This window comes from Notolabrus celidotus, chromosome 17 (genome assembly GCF_009762535.1).
Source record: "Notolabrus celidotus isolate fNotCel1 chromosome 17, fNotCel1.pri, whole genome shotgun sequence".
Classification (NCBI taxonomy): domain Eukaryota; kingdom Metazoa; phylum Chordata; class Actinopteri; order Labriformes; family Labridae; genus Notolabrus; species Notolabrus celidotus.
This window is the reverse complement of record NC_048288.1, coordinates 31,160,226-31,182,089: the sequence shown is the minus strand read 5'-3', so window position 1 is coordinate 31,182,089 and position 21,864 is coordinate 31,160,226. Positions and strand designations below refer to the sequence as shown.

The following is a 21,864-nucleotide window of genomic DNA, read 5'->3' as shown; positions in this document are numbered from 1 at the left end:
GGCTCACCGAGCCAAGTCAGTCTGTCCGTCCAATGACAGAGGCTCATCCGATTACTGACACGAGACTCAACTCAGGTCACATGACCACAGAGAATTCAGATGAATACAATCTTTATAGTCTGCTGGACACACTGAGTAATGATGCTGCAGCTCAGAGATGTTAAAGGACATGTAAGCATTTTGAGGTTGCACACCTGAGCAGCACGTTCATTCAATTTAATGTGATAATATTTATTTAAAAAGACACTCGTCTGAGATTTATGTTTCATAAAAACTATTCTGGGGCTTCAAATAGGATATACATTTAATGCTGATAGCGGATAAGCAACAGGTCTCTTTCCACCAATCAGGGACTTAGAATGACTGAACACTCTGCACATGCTCAGTTAAACACTCCGCCCAACGCACTATACAAATTCTTCTGCATGTTGGCGACAGTGTGGGTGCCTCGAGGCAAACCATTTTCACATATTTTGGTCCTGTGCAGCATTGATCCCTTTTTGGCAGGAGGTATATAAAGTTTTGCAAAGTGTTTTTGAGACAGACATTCAATTTAAATTTGAGACATTATATTTGGGTGCCATTACATCAGTAACTGTTTCTTCTGATGTCAAATACTTATTTCGGATCCTAAGTGCTGCTAGTAGAAAAGCTATAACTAGAAGGTGGTCAAAACCAGGAAAACCTACTGTGGAGGAATGGATTGACATAATCTATGATATGTTTAAGATGGAAAGGATTACCTTTGCTTTAAGACTGCAACAAGGAACTTTTTCGAGAAGATGGGAAAGATGGTTAACGTATGTCACGCCAATACGACCATCTTTTATCTGAAGGGAATTTGGGTGTCCATTTTCTTGTTTTCTTTTATATTCTCTCTGTAGAGGGCTTTATGTGTCATTGAGGTTTACCCCAACATGTTTTATTTTCTTAAGTTCTTGTTCTTATTTTATTACATTTAAAAAATAGTTATATGTATATATTACTGGATGTGTGAATACATAATGGGTCCTTGTACAATTTGGTACTGCTTACTAAGTCTGGGCTACAATTGTACAATTACAGCCGGCTAAATGAGAAATACGATATGTACTTTCATTGTTTTGTACGGACCTGGATATTCATAATAATAAAAAAAAAGAATTTCAAAAAAAAACAAAACACTCCGCCCAACATGACAACAGAAATCCTGTTATTAAAGGTATGACAGTCATTTTTGTCATGAAGTCCTTAACTGTTGCATGTAGCCTAGTCCTGAAAACTTGAGTAGTTTAACTCAGATTCCAGGGACAGCATAGCATAGCATCTAACATCAACATATTGACTCAAAGTAGAGCTATGCATAAACAAACTTAATGAACAGTGCCTGTTTTAAACCTTAAATTATTGTTTGTTGTTTTGTTACAGCCTCTGCACCTCTTATTCCCATTGTAAAACACTATGCATCTATAAAGTGTATGTTTTAACTTGTACTGTCATTTTCGTGTAACTGTTTTTATGGCATGTGCTGCTGACCTCTTGGCCAGGTCACCCTTGTGAAAGAGATCCTGATCTCAATGGGGTTTTTTTAATCTGGTTAAATAAAGGTTTAATAATAATTTTGAAAATCTGTTATTGATCAATAGCCTATTAAACATCCTCTATATTCTTACTTTACCTACCATTAAAGCTGACATCATCCTAACCAGACTTCTTTCTGCACCTAGATATGATCCCAGTCTGTGATTAGAGCCGTATGCATAGCAACAGTGTGTTCTTCATAGCAACAGTCTGCTATCGAGAAATAACAGCAAGCGCCTAACAGAGCCATGTAATAGATATAGAAATAATAATAAAGATTTTAAAAATAAATATGACTGTTTTATAACTGTATTGATAAGAAAAGGTTGTATGATTCTATAATTGACTTATTATGTGATGTTATAGTAAAATAATGCACATCATTAATCCTCTGAATGCATCAGACTAAATGTTATTTTAAATGTGTTGTTATCAGTGATGGACTGTTGTTGAGTATGTATTGTTTTAAATGCTGGTATGTTTTTATCATTTGTGTTGTACATTCTTTTACATCTTCCTGCCCAGGGACCACAGATGAAAATTAGCATGAACAGATCCATACCATCTCTGCTCTGTCTGTCACACGTCATCATCTCATCCCGAGCTGACTCTCTTGACTGCTGCTGGCATTATAATGCATAATATACTGTATTATAATTATCTTTGCCATATTATATTATGTTATATTACATTATTATTCTAACTCCAACTCATGGTCATATTACATACCCATATTTATTTTTATTTATGGCTTAATCTGTCATTACCAACCATAATCACTCCATGTCAAGCTGTCACTACTGAAACATTTTAATACTGCCTGGCTAAATTGTATTCTAGCTTTATTTATCTATTTTTATTTTTACTTATCTTATTTTATTTTATTTTACTTATTGAAACTTCTTCTTGATTGTACTTCTGTCTGGGTTGCTGTAACAACTGAATTCCCCCCCCCCCCTGGGGATCAATAAAGTAATATCTTATCTTAGTCTGTGTGTCAGTCAGCCCCAGTCTCCCCTACTCCTGTCTGTTTCTATTGAATGCTGGTTTCCCTCTTGAATCTGAACCCTTGTCACCAGTCTGATAGAACTCGTGGTTTCCTTTGCATCACCTTGTGCAGTGTGCATGCTGCAGCCTGGTTGCGTGTGTGCGTGTGTGTGTGTGTGTGTGTGTGTCTTCTTCTCGGTCCTCCTGAGCTCTGAGTGGTGCTGTCTCGCCTCTGCCTCTCTGTGAAATCTGCCTTCCATTGCATTTCTCCACCAGCGGACTAGCCAGGCCCCTCGCAGCTGCTGCTACACTGGGGCCCCGAGCCGGGCTGATTCCCCCCGCAGACCCGGCAGGTGTGACTCTGGAGCTCCATCGGAGACCTGCCTGGAAACCACGCCGCTCCGGATGCAGGATATTCGGACTGCTCCTCGGGAGAAGCCCCGGGGTGTGCTGGAACCATAATCAAAGTGCGACACACTGTCTCTCTCTCTCACACACACCAGCCCCATCACACAGGGGCCTTTCCTGCACTGTAACTTTGCGTGCTTGCCTCTCTGTGGAGGGGGGGGGGACAGATCCTCGGAGGTGAGGCTGCTCGGATCATTATCCGGGGGAGCGTGACGCGCTCTCCACAGCAGCTCCTGCGCTGTCAGACGAGGAAGTGAGGCTTCAAACACACGCCCATTCCTGCCTGTCGAAGAAGCCCACAGCCGTTCATCAGATAACAGCAACAGACTTTACAAACATGCGGTCTCTGTCAGATGGACTACACCGGGACTGACCTGCAGGACGACGCGTAATCAGGGGGTAGGTCGAGCTTTACGCGGCGCGAGGACATGACACTTTACCCAAATGTTATTATCGTCAGACTTCTCCTCTCTCTGTGAAGGCCTGTCTCCATCTTCCCTCTGCTGTTTGATAGTCACATGTATGATCTCTGGCCTAACTGTCACCGACATGCACCAGGACTCATTAAGGTCCCAGCTCGGGTCTGGATGGATCCGGCTCAGCGAGCAGGCTGCGGGCCAGATGTCAGCATCAGCTCGCTGTGCGTGGAGTGGCACCTGCTTGCGTGGTGATGTTGCGTGAAATTAGCTGAGTTCAGGCTGCAGACAGAAAGCCCAGAGAGCCCAGAGAGTCCTGAGAGCCCACTTAAAGCAGACACACATACTATTAACACGAGCTGTAACCCAGCGTGGAGCCATGTCCGCGTGCTGCAGACTGACTGCTTATTAGAGAGGACTCATCTGCATGTCATCATGTGGATGATGACTTGACAAAATCTGCACACAGAGATTCCCAGTGTCACAGTCTGCCTCTTTATTTATCAGGTAGTGGATATTAAGAGGAAACGAGCAGCAGTGTTGGACATGCAGAAGCAGAAGAGTCACCATGTCATGATCTGATCAGATTTCAGATCTGATCATCTCTCTGTGAACATAAACAGATTCTTTAGAGTGGTTTGGGACATCTGAAGAAGTCACTTTGGGCTTTTGGGAAACATGTAATGCTGTTATTTTAAATATAGTCCGGAGAAGTGAACCATAAACTGAGTTTAAAGCTGCTGTTGGTAGGAATGGTTCTAAAAACCTTTACTTTCTATCTGCTGTGTTTGGAGAAAAGGTCATAATGTCCATTGGTACTCACCAGTAAGTGGAGTGATTTGAGACTATCGAGAAATCTCTGTGTTTTTTAACGCCTTTGTATAAAGCAATGTTATTATCCCCCTCGTTCCCGTTATGACGGACCAATCAGAGCTAATCTCCAATCCTCTGTCCTGATTGGTTAAGGGTAGGGATGCACCGATCCTACTTTTTAGGTCCCGATACCGATATCGATACCTGGACTTTGGTATCTGCCGATACCGATACTAACCAATCCGATCCCGGCTTTGTGTGCAGGAAACACATTAAAGGTGGCATATTCTGCTCTTCTTCATCAACATATATTGGTCTAAGAGGTCCCCAAAACATGTCTTTAAAGTTTATTGCTCATAAAAACACTTTGAAATCAGATTCTGGTCTGCCTGTAAACCCCTCTTTTTCAGCCCTGCTCAGAACAGGCTGTTTTCTGTGTCTGTGCCTTTAAATGAGAATGAGCTCTCTGACCACGCCCCCTCAGGAAGTGGGTGTGGCCTCGGCTGTCCAGCACGTTGATCTAATGTTTACATGTTGGCTGAATATACACGGCTGCTCACAGACCCGCGTTACTTCAACCCCCTGAATCTGATCCAGAATCTGATCCTGACGGAGAGGCGCCTGCAGCAGGACCTTTCTGAACCATTGGTCACAGATTTAGTGTTTCTTGTTGTTTTATTTATCAGCATGTAGACGTGTGTCTTGGTACACAGCTACCAACATGTAGCTATGCTAACTAGCGCTAGCACTTTTCCATGAAAACTAAAAATCATCCACTAGATCTTCAAATCTGCAGACGTGGGGAGTCAAAGCGACCTTTGTGTTTATTAAGACAGCCTACAACTAGCATGCCTCCCTCCTAAGCTCCTTGTTAGCACACGTGTGTGCAGGGAATGAAAAACGGAGGAGGGGTTGAGCTGTGTTTTATACAGTCTATGGGCTGAACAAGCTCCGAGCTCTGACTTCCTGTTACAGACTGGATGGCGTTGTAAAGAAAGGTGGAGAAATCAGAACAGGGGCAGAATGGATTCTTTTACTTTTCAGGGGGTTTGTAGACATGCCAGGGACACAGATTTCAGGTAGAGAACCATTAAAAAGTCGAATTTGCATGATATGTCACCTTTAAAATTAGGATCATGACACAAAATAATGCAAACGAGCTGACGTGTTCAGGTAGGCTGGAGTTCAAGCGGAGCAGTGTCAGAAACATTGTTTACGTGATGGTGAACTGTACCCGGGTTCCAAGTGCTAAACCAGAGGGTGGAATCCCTTCATTCCAATGATCTGGAACGATTAAATCCAATAACCTGTCCGTGTTTACACACTTTGAATCCATTAAACGAAGGATTCTTCCTTCTTTGCAGTCGGCTACAGCTGACGTAAACTTCCTCCTTTGGGCTTCCATTATATTTTTCAGCATGACTGCCATCCGGCAAAAGACGCATGCAGCTAAACTACAGAGCCTCTGTAGTTATCCTCCATCATGCAGAAATGCACAGACCAGTCGGTGCTGATGACGTAGGAGATGCACATGGCTGTTGTAAACACAGAAAAGTATAGCACTGAGGTGAATAGATCTGCCGTATGGATCGGCACTATATATCGGCCCTTTGTCACCGATATCTGATGTAGCCGAAATCCGATACCAGGATCGGATCGGTGCATCCCTGGTTAAGGGGCTGAACAGATGTTTACTCTGTGACTACCAACAGCAGCCTTAATGTTATTTTATAACATCTCTGCACAGAAGATGAAAACAAACACACATTAACGTGTCGTGCACACTGGATTGGTGGATAATGAAAATTACCTTTACAGTCGTGTTTCAATCCACTAGTCATCTCAAAGAAACTTCAGATACAAAGTCTGACACCTTAAACTCCTTTAAGCTGACTCATATGAGAGTATTGTTTATGTAAGAGGATAAAGAGGATGTATGGTTAGCCGGTAGTTATGGGAAATAGAATCCTGACAGGGTGAGATAAGACCTTACACCCCGCTTATTACCTGGATACTAACTTAAGATTGTTAAAAACATTGATTGAAGATTAATTTATGATCCAAAATGATTTGTGTAAACAGTTTTTAAAAATAGTCCCAGTGATTCCTCGTCATGGATTCTTCTCTGCCTGTTGCGATGGATTGAACATGAAACTGTCCTCATTCAGTTCTCCTTCTTCTCTGAGCTCTGTGGTTCACACACCTTTAAAAATAAACTCATGTCACAACTTTGAACCCTGCGGCTATCATCACCACCGCTCATGGGCAGAGCACTTTGCAGCATTTAGCAAGTTACAGTGGCAAGGACAAACTTCCTTTAACAGGCAGAAACCTCCAGCAGGACCAGACTCATGTTAGACACACATCTGCTGAGACCGTGTTGGAGAGAGGGATAGAGGGAGATGAAGAGAGAGAGAGATGATAGTGGTGAGAAGGATAGTAGTAGTAGAAGGAGGTCAGAGCAAACCTACGAGACAAGGGAGCTCAGGGACTCCAGAAAGGTCTATGGTTAGTAACTTTAATGGGACAGGAAGAGTTAAAGTGAGAGACAGGCAGAGAGAGGAGAGAGAGGGAAAGACGGGATCCCAGTGTGTTAGTTATAAACTCTCATCACCGTGTCGGTCCCTGTAGGATGACGGAAGTGTGGTCCAACATTGTGAAGCTCCAGTCTCAGCCTCATGCCTGACTCTAGTCCAGCAGGAGGATCTGGATAAGGAAACATTATAGATATCTGTCAGGGAGAACAGCGGGTCACAGGTTCTTTATTCCGGTCGTCCCTGATGTGGAGAGTTTGAATTCTCTAGATGTGTACCGTAGAGGTAATCCGCCGTGTAGCTGATGGTCTTGTTTTCTCTTGTAGCTCCTAAACGCAGCGTTCTGATGTACTTCCTGTGTTCCAGTCTACGTCAGTGTTGAAGGATGGACCGGGAGCTGCTGCGTCAGAACCAATCAGAACACGGCGATGCCACCAACGGAACCAGCCCTCAGACTTCCACCACCACGGCCGACCCCTCCACCCCCACAACCCCGACCCCTCCCCGGCTCACCCCCAACCCTATGCTCCTGGACTCCCCTGCTCCCACGCTGACGCCCACCACCTCCTCCCCTCCCCCGCCTCTCACCCCTGCTCCCTCCATCACCACGACCCACGTCCCAAAGGCGGCGTCGGCTCCATCCCCCCACGTCCTCGTCCCCGCTCCGCCTAAACTCACCTCTACCGCCACCCCTGCCCTCCGCACCTACTCGCGCCCCATCCTCCCCTCCCCGGCAGGCGTCTCCAAAACATCTCCATCCTCCTCTTTCCTCCCTCCTTCCTCTTCCTCCCCTGTTGTAGCCAGCACCACATCGCCACTCCCTCCTCCTCCTCCTTCTTCTTCTTCTTCTTCTTCTTCTTCTTCCTCTTCTACTTCTTCTTCCACAACGCACAGCGCCACCATGGCATCCAAGACCTCCACCAGCCTGACCAATGGGAACACAAGGCCTGTTTCCACGTCAACCTCCACACCCATCAAGCCCTTCCACACACCAGCCAGCCCGCCTGGCCGACAGGTAACAGATGCAGACGCACACACACGTTCTCACCACAGGGAACACACAGATGACCATATGACCTCATGACATCACCATAAGACTCATAATTAGAATTGGACATATCCACCATCTTGGTTTCGTAGAACCAGAGGTGGAAAATATTTGTTTGTTGAATGGAGGATTAGAGACACTGATGTTTCTTTAGCTCTGACCTTCTTCACGGAATGTTCCATTTGTTCTCAGAATTATGACATCAAAGACAGAATTATGACATCATCAAAGGCAGAATTATGACATCATCAAAGACAGAATTCTAGAATTCTGTCTTTGATGATGTCAGAATTCTAGAACACCTGCTGTTGCTCTCCATACAGACTGTTTTTCCTGCTGACACCTGATTGGTGGATACTCCTCAGACTACAGACAGAGACCAGAACCCTCCTCAGACTAAAACCCAGACCCTGAGATCCAGATTCAACATGTCTCTGAATCAGAATCTGTAATTACAGGTTAGTTGTAGCTGAAAGTAAAAAGCTTTGTCAGGTCTGTCCTCAAGAGGAGAAGAAAACTACGTCTACAATGTTTGTTTGTTGAATGGAGGTGGGATCCATCCTTTCTGATGCTGCGTTCAGGGAAGTCAGGAAATCTAAGCGCTGATTGTCTTTAGTGACACAGCATCAAGCAGATTAGTGTCTCAGTGTAAATGTTTGATGTAGAACAGATTGTTAGCTGCTCTTCATGCAGAGATCTGTTTATAGAGAGAAAGAAATCCTCCTCACATTAACGACCAGGGGAGCCGTCATCACGCTGGACTGTGTTCCTCCTGCTGTTGCTAACTAACTCATCCCTAAAAAGTTTGTTTTACCTGTGATTTATTTATTATATCTATATATACAAAGAGAGGGAATCATCTCCTCTGAAGGCCACTCTCAGATATCCTATTTTAGTGCCTCTCACTTTTAATATTTCATGTTTATATTCCTCCTGCTCTCTCACTGTTCAGCCACCGGAGTCCGAGCAGGAGGAGATCTATGTTGATAAAAATGTTTATACTCTGAGCCGCCGTCAGGTATTACACTGAGCTCAGAGCAATAAGCTGAAGGAGCAGCTGGAGCACGGGGGGGGGCTCTGTGGATTTCTTATATAGGGTTTCATCCATACAGGTTTCCTGATATCAAAGTGGGGTGTTTTTAAGGCTCTGTGCATCCTGAGAAGTCGACCTGCAGCAGTGCTGGACACTTTTGGAGCATGAGTTTCCTAAAACATGCTCGATTTCAACTGTCAGACACAGACAAGCACAAACCTCTGGAGACTGCTGCACAGCTGGTCTGCTCTCAAGGCCAAATTCCACCAGATCCATGTCTGGTCCGTCTCCGATCTGTCACAGCACCGGATCTGATAGGTTTCTATTCTAGTCAATGTGTTAACTTCCACTGGATCCAGTCCGTTGGGTCCCGGCTGCGTCTCTGATCCGGCAGGTCGGAGCGGGACAGGAAGTCAGGTTTCACCAAAACAAAATGAAAACATCCGGTTAATTTTCAGAATAAAACACTCTGTGTTATCACCAGATCGTATTTCACTTAACTACAACAACAAACCAAAGTCATGATGAGCGGAGCCAGGCCTGGAGTCAACAGGTCAGAGGTTTTCAGAGGACCAGAAAGACAACATGGATGAGGAGAGGAGGAGGAGGAGAATCCTTGATTCAGGGATTACAGCGGGGAAACCTCGGTCACATGACTCCAGCTGTCCGGCAGTCCTGAAAATGCAACATGGAGCAGGACCACAGCGGATCAGAGACGGACCGGACATGGATCTGGTGGAAGTACGGTGTGTGTGTGTTCTTACACTCAGAGCTGCACTGGCAAAACTTCTCACAGAAGTTCTGAGCGGTGACGCAGGGACATAAGGAGTCACATAGCTGGTAGTTATAAACGTGGTTGGACGAGCCATCTGCAAAGAAACGGGAAACCATATTTTACATTTCACAGTTTAAAAACTTTTAAAGCGTGGACGTTGTCTCAGTGACGCCCCCTGCTGGTCTCTAAGGAGGCATCATGAAGGTTGGATCAGTCAGGAAGACCTCTATGACATCTACAAAGCACCCACTTGACAGTCAAATAAGCCACGCCTCTAATTATGCAAATATATGAATAACTCTTCATCAACATAAAATCAAAACGAAAGTTAGACCTGACACGGATCTGATGGAAGTCCGATGTAAGGAACATGTACAGGTCTCACCCAAGAATTAAGCCAATGTGGAAGTCCCAAAAACTGCAGTTCCTCAAACGTCCACTTGAGGCTGACTCCAAAAATTGAAGTGACCCCCATCAGGCTCCATGTTAACATGTTTACAGCTGTTACGTCCACGTTTCCTGCAGTCTATGGTCTCTCTTACACGTTGGATCTCTGTCTGCAGGGACAGCTGATTCTTTAACCCGACACTTCAGGGTTATGTAACGGTAATGTTTCCCAGCTCGTAGCAACACCGTGTTTTAAAAGGATTTGTAATAAGAGACGTTTTCATTAACAGAGTGCAAACAGATGATGACCATACGGGTAGATTTATAACTCTGAGAACAGACCAAGATCCACTTCATTATCAATATGAATCCACCTCATTTAACTCATGATGAGAGATACTTTTAAAGAGAGTGTTCAAGACAAACATGTTTGACTTCTTCTGTATCCATCCTCTGAACAACAAACTCACAACACACAACTGTATTTGTTTCATGTTCATGTAACAAGAGTCATCTCCTCTCCTCTTCTCTCCTCTCCTCTCCTCTCCTCTCCTCTCCTCTCCTCTCCTCTCCTCTCCTCTCCTCTCCTCTCCTCCAGGTATCTCAGGCTCATCCTGTGGGCACACCTGGTCTTGTGAGAGCCAATCAGAGCCCGTCTCCTGTCAGGCAGAGGGTATCCCAGCAGACCTTGCTCCTGGGGAAAGGTCTCAAAGGGTCTGGCCAAGACCAGGTGCTGCTCAGAGCTCAGATGGTAAACATGGAAACACACACAAACGCACCTTTACAAGAAGGTGCATTCAGGGTCTGTGGGAAATACAGATTATTTTCTTCCACTCTCAAAGAAGAAGTTTTAAAGAGAGAGATTATTGTGTAGTTATCTTTAATTTAATGTGAAGTATAAGGATGCACCCTCTTCATCAGATTACAGATGTTAAATCTAAACATAAACCTCATGATTGTTCCCTCCATGCTTCCTTTAATCCCTGCTCTCATCCTTGTACTTCCTCCTCTTCAACTTTCCTCCCGTCTCTTCTTTCTTCCTGCAGCTGATTCTTACGTCTGCTATGCGACCTGCCCTGTCCTCCTCCTCCTCTTCCTCCTCCTCTTCTTCTCCCACTTCCTCTAACCCGGCCTCCGCTCAGGTGAGCAGCCGAGCCGCTGTGACTTCTCTCGTGTGCATTGTTTGATTTTCACAATGTTTGTGAATCAGCTGAGGATGTTTTTAAAGATCTAACTGAGCCTCCTTTCCTCCCTCCCTCTCTGTGTCTCCCCCCTCTTCAGCTCCAGAGTCTCACCCTGAGGCCTCCTCCCCCCGGGGCCCTCACCATCCCTCCATCCCTCCGCTTAAAGCCCCCCTCCTCAGCCCCGCCTCCCCTCTCTCGCCCTCACGCCCCTCTCTTCCCACCTCTCAGGCCGCGACCGCAGCCCAGCACCACGGCAACCGAGAGCCCGACCACGCCTAGCCGCCACCTCTCCGTCCCTCCGCCAAGTAAGTCCCAGACGGGTAACTAAGACTGATGATGGTGCAAGACTGACATCACCTCCTGGGCTTTATTCTGGGATTATGTTAGTGTAGGAATAAAAGATCAACTGAACGTCACTAAAATCAATCTATAAATACAACATGAGGTAAGACTGAGCCTTAAAGTCACAGCTACGGCAATAAAAACAGGAAGATGATGAGATAATAAGTCAACAACAGAAAATACAACAACAAAATTATGTCATTATTTTGACTTTTTAATTCCATGGACTAATTATTTCAACTTTGTATATAAAAGATTAACTTTTTTTCTCATATCTATGAACTTGACTGAATAATAGTGACGTTTTATTCCATAATTTTCACTTTGCATAATGTTTACGTCTTTAATCTGATAACCAGGACACTTTTTCTCTATTTGACCTCACTGTTATGACTTCAAATTCCCTAAATTCAACTTTTATCTCATAATTATTAATTTTTATTTCATATTTTAAATTTTTTGACACATAATTATGATATGATATGGCTTTTTTATGATTTATAAATTTGACTATTTCATTTTTAATTTTTTCTCAAATATCTTTTTATTTAGCAGTATGTTAAATACATTCCAGGTATTGATTCTTTAATTCTTTAATTTTACAAATGTGATTCTACATCCAAACAAATGAGAATCAATTGCTGATAAAAGTATTAATTTTATATATTATCTGATAGAAATAGAAATATATAAGAGCAAAAATAAATAATAATAAATGACTAAAATAAAAATAAAGAAATCAGTTAAAGTAAAGTAAAATAAAAAATGACTGTTGCATTATTTTGACTTCATTTTGTAATTATGACTTTATAATTGACTTTTGTAATTACAACTTATCTAATTATGCTTTTTTTAGGATAAATAAAAGCAAAAAATAATTCATTAATAAATGAAAAAAAACATAAAACTTCTGAGTTGTCTACTTTTTTACTATTTTGACTTAATCTTATAATTATGAATTTATATATCATTACTGTGACAAAACTATTTATGCTCTTATAACGTTAAATAAGAGCAAAAATACATTGTAAAAAAAGGACTTAAAGACGAATAAGCGAATGAGTTAAATTGAAATAAATAAATAAATAAAAAAAGCAAATAAAGAAATTCCTGAGTTGTGGACTATTTTATTATTTTGACTTAATCTTATAATTATGTTTTATCTATATATGCCCCTATTACATTAAATAAGAGCAAAAATGAATAAAGAAATTACAAAAAGACAAATAAATGAATGAGTTGAAATAGAAATTAAATTAAATTAATAAATAAATAAAAACAAAAAATACTGAGTTTTCAACTATTTTACAATTTTGACTTAATTTTATTATTATGACTTTTTATTTTATAATTATGACTTATCTTATAATGCTCTTTTTTAGTTAATTAAGGGAAAAAAATAAATAAATTAGTGACTAAAAGACAAATTAATTAATGAGTTAAAATGTAAATAAAATACAATAAAATAAAATAAAAACTAAAACAAACAAACAATTTTATTTGTTTTACTGAATCCTACATTTATGACTTTACGTTTTATAATTATGATCCTAACCCGGTCAGAATAGTTTGGATCTTCATCAAAGTAATCCAACACGAGCACATCTTACTGAAGCAACACCAACAGTCCGTCCCCCCAGGACTCGTTTGGGTCAGGGACAGGGTTCTGGCTTTGTTTTGATTAAACTGAATGTGTCCCCTTCATCCTCTTCCTCTCCTCCTCCTCTTCCTCCCACAGCTCTGTACTCTCCGGTCCGAGCCGTCCCTCTGAGACCCAGACTTCACTCTCCAAACGGCCACAGAGTGACGTCACCGAGGCAAAACTCCACCCTCCAAGCGATCGCTGCTGCCCCCGTCAGTCAGGCGTCCTCCATCTGCAGGCCGCTGTCCGGACTCAAGACGTGTCCGTTAGCTCAAACCATGCTCGGGCCCAGCCAATCACAGCACAGCTCGTTATCAGTGACCAACCCGATGTCTGTTTCCTCCCATTTCGAGCGCTCGCCTTCTGCGGCGAGGCAGCTGCAAATCATCGCCCTCTCCTCAGGCCGCCAGACGAAACCCGGCACCTACGCCCACACTGTGCAGTCAACGCCCCCCATCCTAGAGTCCCCGGACCTGTCCAGCCAATCAAAGAGGACTCTGAGCGGCGAAGATGTGCTTCCTCTTCCTCTCAACCCAACGTTGCCAAAAAATACCTCTCCTCTGCCCTCGCCTCCGTCCCTCCTGAGTCCAGCATCCCCTCCGAGTCAGCTGGGTCCTCACGTTCAGATCCTGAGCCAGAAAAAAGAGGCGAAGGAGAGCGAGGAGCAGAGGGAGAGACCAAGAGGGGTGAGACAAGGGATCAGAGAGGAGGTGGGCGGAGGGAAAGATCTGAAGACGGTGCAGAAAGACGACCAAAGAGGGAGAGAGAAGGACGAGAAACCGAGGCTTCCACCGGAGACAGACGGAAACCTGGTCCGCCAGAAACTCACACACGAAGCAGAGCGAGGCCGAGAGAGCGAGGACATGGAAGTGACGGAGGAAGGGGAGAGTGACAGAGCGAGGGAGGAGAAAGAGAGAGGGGAGGAGAAAAAGATGGAGGAGGAAGAGGAAGAAGAGACAGCTATGGACCAGTCTGAGAACTGGACCAGTCAGATTCTCCATCAGCACCAGAACAAGGATCCAAACCCAAAGCCAGACACCGTTAAAGACTCCGGCGTGGAACTGAAATCCATCAAGGGGCTCGGTTCTGCTCCAGCTCCAGTCCCAGTGACAGCACCAGTACCCAGTCCAGTCCCAGAGGTCTCTGTCCACAGTCAGAGACTTCCAGAGATCTCTATGCACAGTCAGAGACTCCCAGAGGTCTCTATCCACAGTCAGAGACTCCCAGAGGTCTCTATCCACAATCAGAGACTCCCAGAGGTCTCTGTCCACAGTCAGAGACTTCCAGAGGTCTCTGTCCACAGTCAGAGACTCCCAGAGGTCTCTGTCCACAATCAGAGACTCCCTGAGGTCTCTGTCAACAATCAGAGACTCCCTGAGGTCTCTGTCCATAATCAGAGACTTCCAGAGGTCTCTGTCCACAGTCAGAGACTTCCAGAGGTCTCTGTCCACAGTCAGAGACTCCCTGAGGTCTCTGTCCAAAGTCAGAGACTCCCTGAGGTCTCTGTCAATAATCAGAGACTCCCTGAGGTCTCTGTCCACAATCAGAGACTCCCTGAGGTCTCTGTCCACACTCAGAGACTCCCAGAGTCTCATCGGGACCTCCAGCCGGTCAGCCAGGAGGACTTCTGCGAGAACATGTCAACGCAATCCGACAACCAGTCAGGTAGGTCTGCAGAGCTCCATATGCTGGTTTCGTTGAACAGAAGTGAAAGTGGGTCAAGTGTCGCTGCAGGAAAATGATTCATCAAAGTTTGTGTTTCTGAAGTTCCTTAAATGAATGACTTGTGAAGTTAGAGGAGTTCTGAAACTCAACGAAAGCTTTTTAAAACATGGAAACTGAAACCTTAGAACCCGGCAGAGTCCTGCTTCTCTAACCCGACAGTCCTCTCACGAGGGGAGGAGAGAGAAGGTCAGGTTAGAGCTCCATGAAGTCTTAAAAGAGGGAACTGTCTATGCACAGGGAGATCCTTTCAGGTCTGCAGCATGTGTCCCTGCATGAAAGCAGGCAGGGGGTGTTCTGACTAGTTTTGCTGCTTGATTGAAAGAGGCTTCTGTAGAGCAGAGGGAGGTCAGCTCGAACTGTTGATTTAAGTTTCAGAGGAGAGCATGTTTTGGAACTCTGCTGTGAAACTTCAATAGATTGATGTCCTCTATGCAGGATTCTGGCTTTGCACATGCTCAGATCAGCTAGGAGGCACACCTCGATAGGACACACTTTTTGATAGAACACCGGTGTGAACGTGGAGAAGTGATATGTAACTGATTAAATCATATCAAAAGGAAGCGAGACGTGGCACAGGTGGCCTAGCAGTCTGAGTGCGCCTCATGTACAGGCTATACTCCTCGTCACAGCGGTCGTGTGTTCCACTCCCGACCGTAAATTCAACTTAAAGCTCCTGTAGGGAGTTTTTTAGCTGGCCATCTAAACAAATCAAAGCAGGATGAGATATTTTGTCAGAAAACATGGCTCAAAAAGGTACAACAAACATCAGCAAAGAGATAAGAGGTACCACTTTGTCCACAGGGGGCGCCAAAATCAACATCAACAGAAAGTTCGTCACAGGAGCTTTAATGAAAAACAAAGGAGGTGAAATAAAAGAACACTAACTCTGATCTCTCTCTTTGCTCCTCACAGCGCTGTCCAGCCTCTCCTCTCAGTCTCCACCCTCCTCGCCTTTCATCACTCCATCCGCTGAGCATCCTCCCCCCCTCCTCCCCGCTCAGACCGCCCACCCAACCGACCTCAGCCTATCACAGCGCGAGACTGAGAAGGCGGACAAAACGACCACAGACACAGAAACGTCGCAGCACCTCACCGAGGCCGAACCTCTCGGCCAATCAGAGGACGAGTCGGACGTCTTCAGCCCGTCGCTGAACAGCCCGTGGGAGCCGAGGGCGTGGCCTGAGGGGCGGCAGGTCCTGACTCACCTGGTGGAGGGGTTCGTGATACAGGAGGGGCTGCAACCTTTCCCTGTGAGGACACACACACACAAGCACACATGCACGCACACACGCATGTCCGATGCATACTGAGAAATGTTCCTGAATCAGTACAACATCCAGTCAGTTTTTGCATACTGCAGATGTTGCTCTTGTTCACATACTGCATACTGAATTTAGTCCACATCAGTCCATACTGCTAGTACAGTAGGAGGTTTAGAGAACAGTCTAAGACAGTATTTGGTTCTAAACACACTGACGACCACAAGACCAAGTCTTTACGTACCTCTTCATCCCTCAGGTGAACCGCTCGTCCCTCCTCGTTCCAGAGCAGGTGACCAAACCCAAGGAAGTGAACGGGACCAATGGGAAGGCAGCGTCACCTGTGTCAGACACGGTGAAGAAATCTGAACACTCCACAGAGTCGGAGGAGGAGGAGACCGGAGACCTGGAGGACCCCGGGAACAGTAAGATACTTAGTATGAGCTAGAACCAAGTCTGGAGTTACTGCGTCGAGTCTGACCCGACTATAAGTCAAACAAATCACAGAATTCTGGATTTGAAAATGGAAAGAGAGTCCATAATACGGATGTCTGGTGGGAGGGAGTTCCAGAGGCGGGGGAGCAGACCTGCTGAAGGCTCTGGACCCCATGGTGGTTAAGAGGGCGGGTGGTGTAGTGAGGGGAATGGAAGAAGAAGACCTGAGAGTGCGGCTGGGTGTGTTGATGTGCAGAAGTTCAGAGAGGTGTGGAGGAGCGAGGTGATGGAGGGCCTTAAAGGTGAGGAGCAGGATCTTGAAATCAATACGAGTCTTGACCGGTAACCAGTGAAGCTGCTGAAGGACGGGAGTGATGGGATTAATGGACGGGGTTCTGGTGATGATACGAGCAGCAGAGTTCTGGACCAGTTGGAGTTTATGGATGGATTTGAGAGGGCGTGCCTCGAGGGCGCAGATTTAGCCTAATGGTTGAATTGTGCGCCCAGATAGCGTGTGGGTCGGGACCCCCTGGGGGTTGCGAGACATAAATGGGCGGTCGTGAGATGTCTTCCAGATTTTTTGGGGGGGAATTATCTAAAAATATTACATTTTACTCATTATAATAACAAATATTGACAAAAACAGTATTTAAAGGCACAATGAGGAGTTTTTAACCAGCAGAGAAACAGACTGAAACTGACACTGAAGCCTCTTTATGACCTTCAAAAGCAAACAAGACCATGAACAACAACACTGATACCTTCTCTGTTGTCATTTTAATGCCTTAGACCACATGATTGACATTTTGCTTTAGAAACACCTTTTTTTGGCTGTTTTTATGGCAAATAATCACATTGAGTGATCAATCTGTCTGTTAAAAGACAGCAGGGTGAGGTTTTGTTGTAAACACTACTTCTGCATGTACAGAACAAGAGATAAGAGGTATCACTTTGTCCACAAGGGGGCGCCAAAATCGATATAAATCAAAAGTTCCTCACAGCAGCTTTAAACTTGAAATAAAACCTTGAAAATATAAAGTGTAATGAGTTTTCTGCCTTTCTTTGTTTCCAGATGACTCCTAAGTTTAGAGTTAGTGAACAGTTCATTATCTAAAGCATCAGTAGCAGCAGGTTCATTCATAAAGGAGCAGGAAACACAGACACATGCTCATATAGGTAGGGTCACTTTCTGCAGACCAGCTACATGAAGACACATTAAATCACTGAGGGACAGTGGGGGTCGCGAGTCTTTGGCACCTTTATTTTGGGGGGTCGTGGGCCCCTTCACTGCATGTCATTCCCCCTCTCTCCTGGTTTCCTCTCCTCTGTCCTCTCGTCTATAAATAAATAAAAGTCTAAAAGCCCAAAAATATAACTTAAAAAACCCAGTGCGTCCTCGAGGAGGTGTTCAGCTGCTGTGAAATGCAACCCCGTTGACCTTGAGTGTGTTTGTCTCCCACATACAGGGTCGACCCAAAGGGACCGGACGGTGCTGCACTGTCAGTTCTGTGGGAAGAGAGGCCACGCCCACAACTTCATGCGGTCCAAACGCTTCTGCTCCACTTCCTGTGCTCGAGGGTGAGACCTCATTTCATTTGGCTCTATAACCTTTGTTCTGTGCGACTGTAAACATTGTGTCTGGAGAGCAGCGGTGTTGTTACGGTGTCGCTGCGGCGGCGGGGACAGGATGTGGTGAGCACAGAGACTCACAGGTGTGAGCAGCAGATAGGAGAGTGAAACGAAGCAGCAGAACGAGGACACATGGGCTCATCCTCTCTCTCTCTCCTGTCTCGCTCTGTCAGGTTCAACGTTCGTCTGACGAAGCGTCTGCGGGCTCTGAGTGCAGGAAGCCGGTCGGAGAGGCCACGCCCAGTCCTGAACAGGGCGGAGTCAGTTCCAGGGAAACCTCTGTTACTGCGGCTGGTAGGGACCCTGAACTCACCACACACTGTAAAAAATGTCACCTTCAGACGCTCACTTTTCAATCCTCAAACACAACCTCACATCAGATTGATTTAACATAAAGAAGGCGGAGTTTAAGGAGCTTCATCCTCACCTGTCTCACCTGTCCTCTCCCTCCAGCCTCGGGACCTTTGGAGCGCCGGCCGTCGAGAAAAGGATGGAAAGGAGAAACCAGCGGCTGCAGAAGAAGAGGAAGATGAGGAGGAGGAGGTGGACATGGAGGCAGGAGCTGAGGATGAGGGTGAGGAAGAGGACGGAGGGGAGGAGGATCCAGCGGTTGCCATGTCGGCCCGGATGGAGCGCCGGGCGGCCCGCAGAGCGAGGAGGGCGTCTGCACCTGCTCTGACCTCCTCAGCGCCCACCACACCCACAACCACGTTCAAACCCGCCCCCTCCCAGTGGAGCGTGGAGGAGGTGACGGCCTTCATACACACCCTGCCAGGTACACACACACACACTCCCACACATACACATGAGAAGGTACCAGACATGTGGAGCTCCTTTACAACGTGTCTCGGTTGTCAGTTTGATTGATAGAAGCGTTGAAGCGTCTTAACCGTCAGCAGATGACGGTTAGGAGTCGTGATTCAATTAAGAGTTTCGCAAATCCTTCCAATTAGCGGCTGAATGTGCTAATGTGCAAACTTTCAACCACAAGCTGTCAGCGCGAGTGACATCACTGTTAAACCTTCTGATGGGAACCAAACTCAGGGAGAGTAAATCTGACTCTGTGTTTGCTCCAGGTCTCATAAACAACACATTCTGTTTGTGTTGTTCAGATTCAGCATCATCCAATGAAGAGCAGCATCAAACTAAGAGATAACTCTGCTTCTTTAGGAGCTCTTTATGGACGTCAAAATCAGAGCATTTATATTTATCTCACATGATTCAGGCTGAGGAGTTCTCTGTTTAGTTATTTGTATTTAGTTTGGGAGGGGCTGGAGCCTAGAGCCAGCTGGCTACGGGCGGAAGGCAGGGTACACCCTGGACAGGTCGCCAACCTATCACAGGGCTAACACAGAGAGACAGACAACCATTCACGCACACACTCACACCTACGGGCAATTTAGAGTGATCAATCAACCTGGTGAGCATGTTTTTGGACTGTGGGAGGATGCCGGAGTACCTGGAGAGAACCCACACATGCACAGGGAGAACATGCAAACTCCACACAGAAAGGCACCTGCCCGGCCGGGGATTCAAACCAAGAACCTTCTAGCTGTGAGGCAACAGCGCTACCCAATGCACCACCATGCAGCCCAATAATAATAATGATACATGTTATTTATATAGCACCTTTTAAAAACATGTTTACAGAGTGCAAGACAGAGCGAGTGAAAACACTAAAGCACATGACAAAGGTAAGGAGAGCTGAAGTGAGTGAAGTAAAAGCAATAATAAAAAACATGCAGAGATTAAAAAGTCAGTGATGAGTTAAGAAATAAAAGCATGTTTAAAAAAGTGTGTTTTTAAAAGAGGATGAGGATGAGGCTCGCCTGATCTCCTCCGGCAGGTCGTTCCAGAGTGACGGGGCCCTGACCGCAGAGACCCGGTCACCTCTGGTTTTTAACTTCGCCCTTGGGAGTTCCAAGAGGGACCTGCCGGAGGATCTCAGGCAGCAGTTGGGGACATACATTTTAAGGCATTCACTTAGGTACTCAGGGGCCAGTCCATTTATGGCTTTAAAAGTGAAAATCTTAAAATCTAAAACTCACAGGTAACCAGTGAAGAGAGGCTGAAACGGTGTGATGTGTTCCCTTTTCTTTGTGTGAGTGTGAGGAGTCTGGCAGCGGCGTTTTGGACTAAGTGGAGTTTTTGAGAGGTTGCAATAATCTAATCTGGAAGTGATGAATGCATGATGATGATTTCGAGGTCATGGTGTGAGAAGAAGGGCCTGATCTGAGAGATTTTGCGTAGCTGGTAGAAACAGGACTGGACTGTGGTTTTGATATGTGGGTTAAAGTTAAGGTCTTTATCAAAGGGGATGCCAAGATTCTTGCAGTGGGGGGTGACAGGAGAACCAAGCTGAAGTGAGGAGAGAACCTGTGATGAGTGTGGAGCTATGAGCATGACTTTGGATTTGTCTGTGTTGAGTTGGAGGAAGTTGTGTGACAGCTAAACTTTAACTTCATTATAAGTTAATAAGTTGTTTAATTATGGTAACAACCTTAACACATTTTGATCGATGTGCTTTCACAGGAGATCAAATTAAATGTATTATTAAATTTGATCTGAAATGTTTATTTTTATATTTTATATTTCTGAGTTTTGATAAACCTCCCCTGTCTCTCCGTCTCTCCGTCTCTCAGGCTGCAGCGACGTGGCCGAGGCGTTCCGGCTGCAGGAGATCGACGGTCAGGCTCTGCTGCTGCTCACCGAGGACCACCTGATGACCAGCATGAACATCAAACTGGGACCAGCTCTCAAGATCTGCGCTCACATCAACTCGCTGAAAAACCAGTGAGCGACGAGCAGAGAGGAAAACCAAGAGACAGTGGAAGGGGAACGTGGAACTCTGAGGAGAATTAGATTCAAAATCAAAAGCTGACACCAAGGATGACAGAACAAAGTCACAAAAAGAGCTGAAGGTAATTTATGAGATTCAAAATCGAGGAGTGGCCTTAGAGGACGTCAAAGAAGAAGAAGAAGAAGCGTGAAGACACCAGAGTCCAGAGGAAATGTCATCGTTTTTTTTGTCCCTCTGACCGTAGCAGGAGAGCGGGGGGGTTTTGTAACTTTGTGTACATTTTACATGCAGCTGGAGAGTGTACATTTGAAGCTATTTCATGAAGGATTTTCAACATTTAATATATAAAATTTGTCTATTTAGTTTTTTTAGAACGTGACGTTGATGACAAATCTATCCAGTAGCTAACATAACCCGTGTGTGTAAAAAAAAACAACAATAATAATGATGATGATGATGATGATGATGATGATGATAGGTAGACTTTGTAAGTGATTAATGAAAGTTTAATGTTTTATATCACTATATTCTGGACAAACATGTCTGTGGATTAAAAAAAGTCACTATCAGGGTAGAGACTGGTGTCTTTAATCGTCACATTTTTATGGTATCCTGCTTGAAATTATTTAATAAATGAATAATTAATCAAAAGTTTCTTTTTTTCTGTGATTGTTTGGAGTAAAGTGAGGATGTTTGACCAGCAGGGGGCCACACTGAGGCAGCTGGAGTCAAATCACAGATCCTTCCGGAGACTTTTTCAGATATGAACTCCTCACATCTGCACATGCGCACAGGTCTGTGTATCTAAAGCAGGGGTGTCCAAACTTTATTCAAGGAGGGTCACATTTGATGTTGTCAGAATACCTCAGGGCCAGATGCTCCTACTG

The 21,864-nt window shown here is 45.0% G+C and overlaps 1 protein-coding gene across 3 annotated transcripts; it reads left to right on the top strand.

The window, feature by feature from the left end:
- The first annotated feature begins 2,775 nt into the window (after window positions 1–2,775).
- Window positions 2,776–21,628, top strand: LOC117829150 (polyhomeotic-like protein 3). 3 transcript variants are annotated; one of them, XM_034706718.1, is made up of 12 exons: window positions 2,776–3,354; window positions 7,085–7,733; window positions 10,560–10,712; window positions 11,243–11,450; window positions 13,226–14,628; window positions 14,659–14,794; window positions 15,767–16,104; window positions 16,373–16,538; window positions 18,015–18,126; window positions 18,351–18,471; window positions 18,631–18,952; window positions 20,820–21,628. In XM_034706718.1, the coding sequence occupies exons 2-12, from the start codon at window positions 7,104–7,106 to the stop codon at window positions 20,972–20,974; spliced, it is 3,744 nt and encodes a 1,247-aa protein (XP_034562609.1). In that variant the 5' UTR covers window positions 2,776–3,354; window positions 7,085–7,103; the 3' UTR covers window positions 20,975–21,628. The 3 variants fall into 3 exon arrangements, with proteins under 3 accessions (XP_034562609.1, XP_034562607.1, XP_034562608.1); XM_034706716.1 differs by having other exon boundaries at window positions 13,226–14,794; XM_034706717.1 differs by having other exon boundaries at window positions 7,045–7,733; window positions 13,226–14,794.
- Window positions 21,629–21,864: the final 236 nt, after the last annotated feature.